At 63.3% G+C, this 667-nt stretch overlaps 1 protein-coding gene across 1 annotated transcript in view; it reads left to right on the top strand.

Annotated features, from left to right (window-relative positions):
- Positions 1-83: 83 nt before the first annotated feature.
- LOC122191002 (DNA (cytosine-5)-methyltransferase 1-like) overlaps positions 84-667 on the top strand; it is a gene marked incomplete at both ends in the record, with an annotated part of 1,049 nt that continues 465 nt past the window's right edge. The window contains 3 exons of the mRNA XM_042891198.1: positions 84-135; positions 232-423; positions 525-634. Of these exons, the coding sequence (XP_042747132.1) occupies positions 84-135; positions 232-423; positions 525-634 (354 nt within the window). The remainder of the gene's footprint in view (positions 136-231; positions 424-524; positions 635-667) is intronic.

Below are 667 nucleotides of genomic sequence, written 5' to 3'. Positions count from 1 at the left end.
TGGGGGGAGATGTGGGTCCGACCCGCTCAGGGCTCGGCCCGGTTGTGGGGCTGACGGCGGCGCCGCTTTTTCTCCCCCCGCAGATCTGAGATAAAGGATGAAATTACTCAGGTTAAAACCTCAACGCCCGCCAAAGTGAGTCGGCGTTCGGGTCGCGCCTCAGATTTCGGGGGCTCCTCATCCCCCTTTGGGCTCTCCCACAAAGAGGGTGAAGCCCTTTCCGCCCCACAGAGCTGCCCCAGAGCAGAACCGGACCCAAAGACGCCTCGGAAATCGGAATCCCTCCGCGGTTGGACGTTGGGGGAGGGAGGAGCTCACGGCGCGCCGCGTGTCTTACAGACCACCCCTCCCAAATGCGTCGACTGCCGGCAGTACCTCGACGACCCCGACCTCAAATTCTTCCAAGGGGACCCCGACGACGCGGTAAAACGGCTTCTGCGCTCCGTCCTTCGGGCGACGGCGCCGTCGGCGAGGGCTGGCGGTGGGTTTGGGTCCTGAAGGTTGCTCTCCGCTCTGGCTCTCAGCTGGAGGAGCCCGAAATGCTGACGGATGAGCGGCTGTCCATCTTCGACGCCAACGAGGACGGCTTTGAGAGCTACGAGGATCTGCCGCAGCACAAAGTCACCTCCTTCAGGTGAGCGGCTGAACCCAACGGGGGAGGAAAACA

The sequence above is a fragment of the Lagopus leucura genome, unplaced genomic scaffold (genome assembly GCF_019238085.1).
Source record: "Lagopus leucura isolate 7727_CA_CO unplaced genomic scaffold, USGS_WTPT01 31264-0_obj-0_obj, whole genome shotgun sequence".
Classification (NCBI taxonomy): Eukaryota; Metazoa; Chordata; class Aves; order Galliformes; family Phasianidae; genus Lagopus; species Lagopus leucura.
Note: the sequence above shows the minus strand (reverse complement) of the source record. Positions and strands in the feature narration are given on the sequence as shown.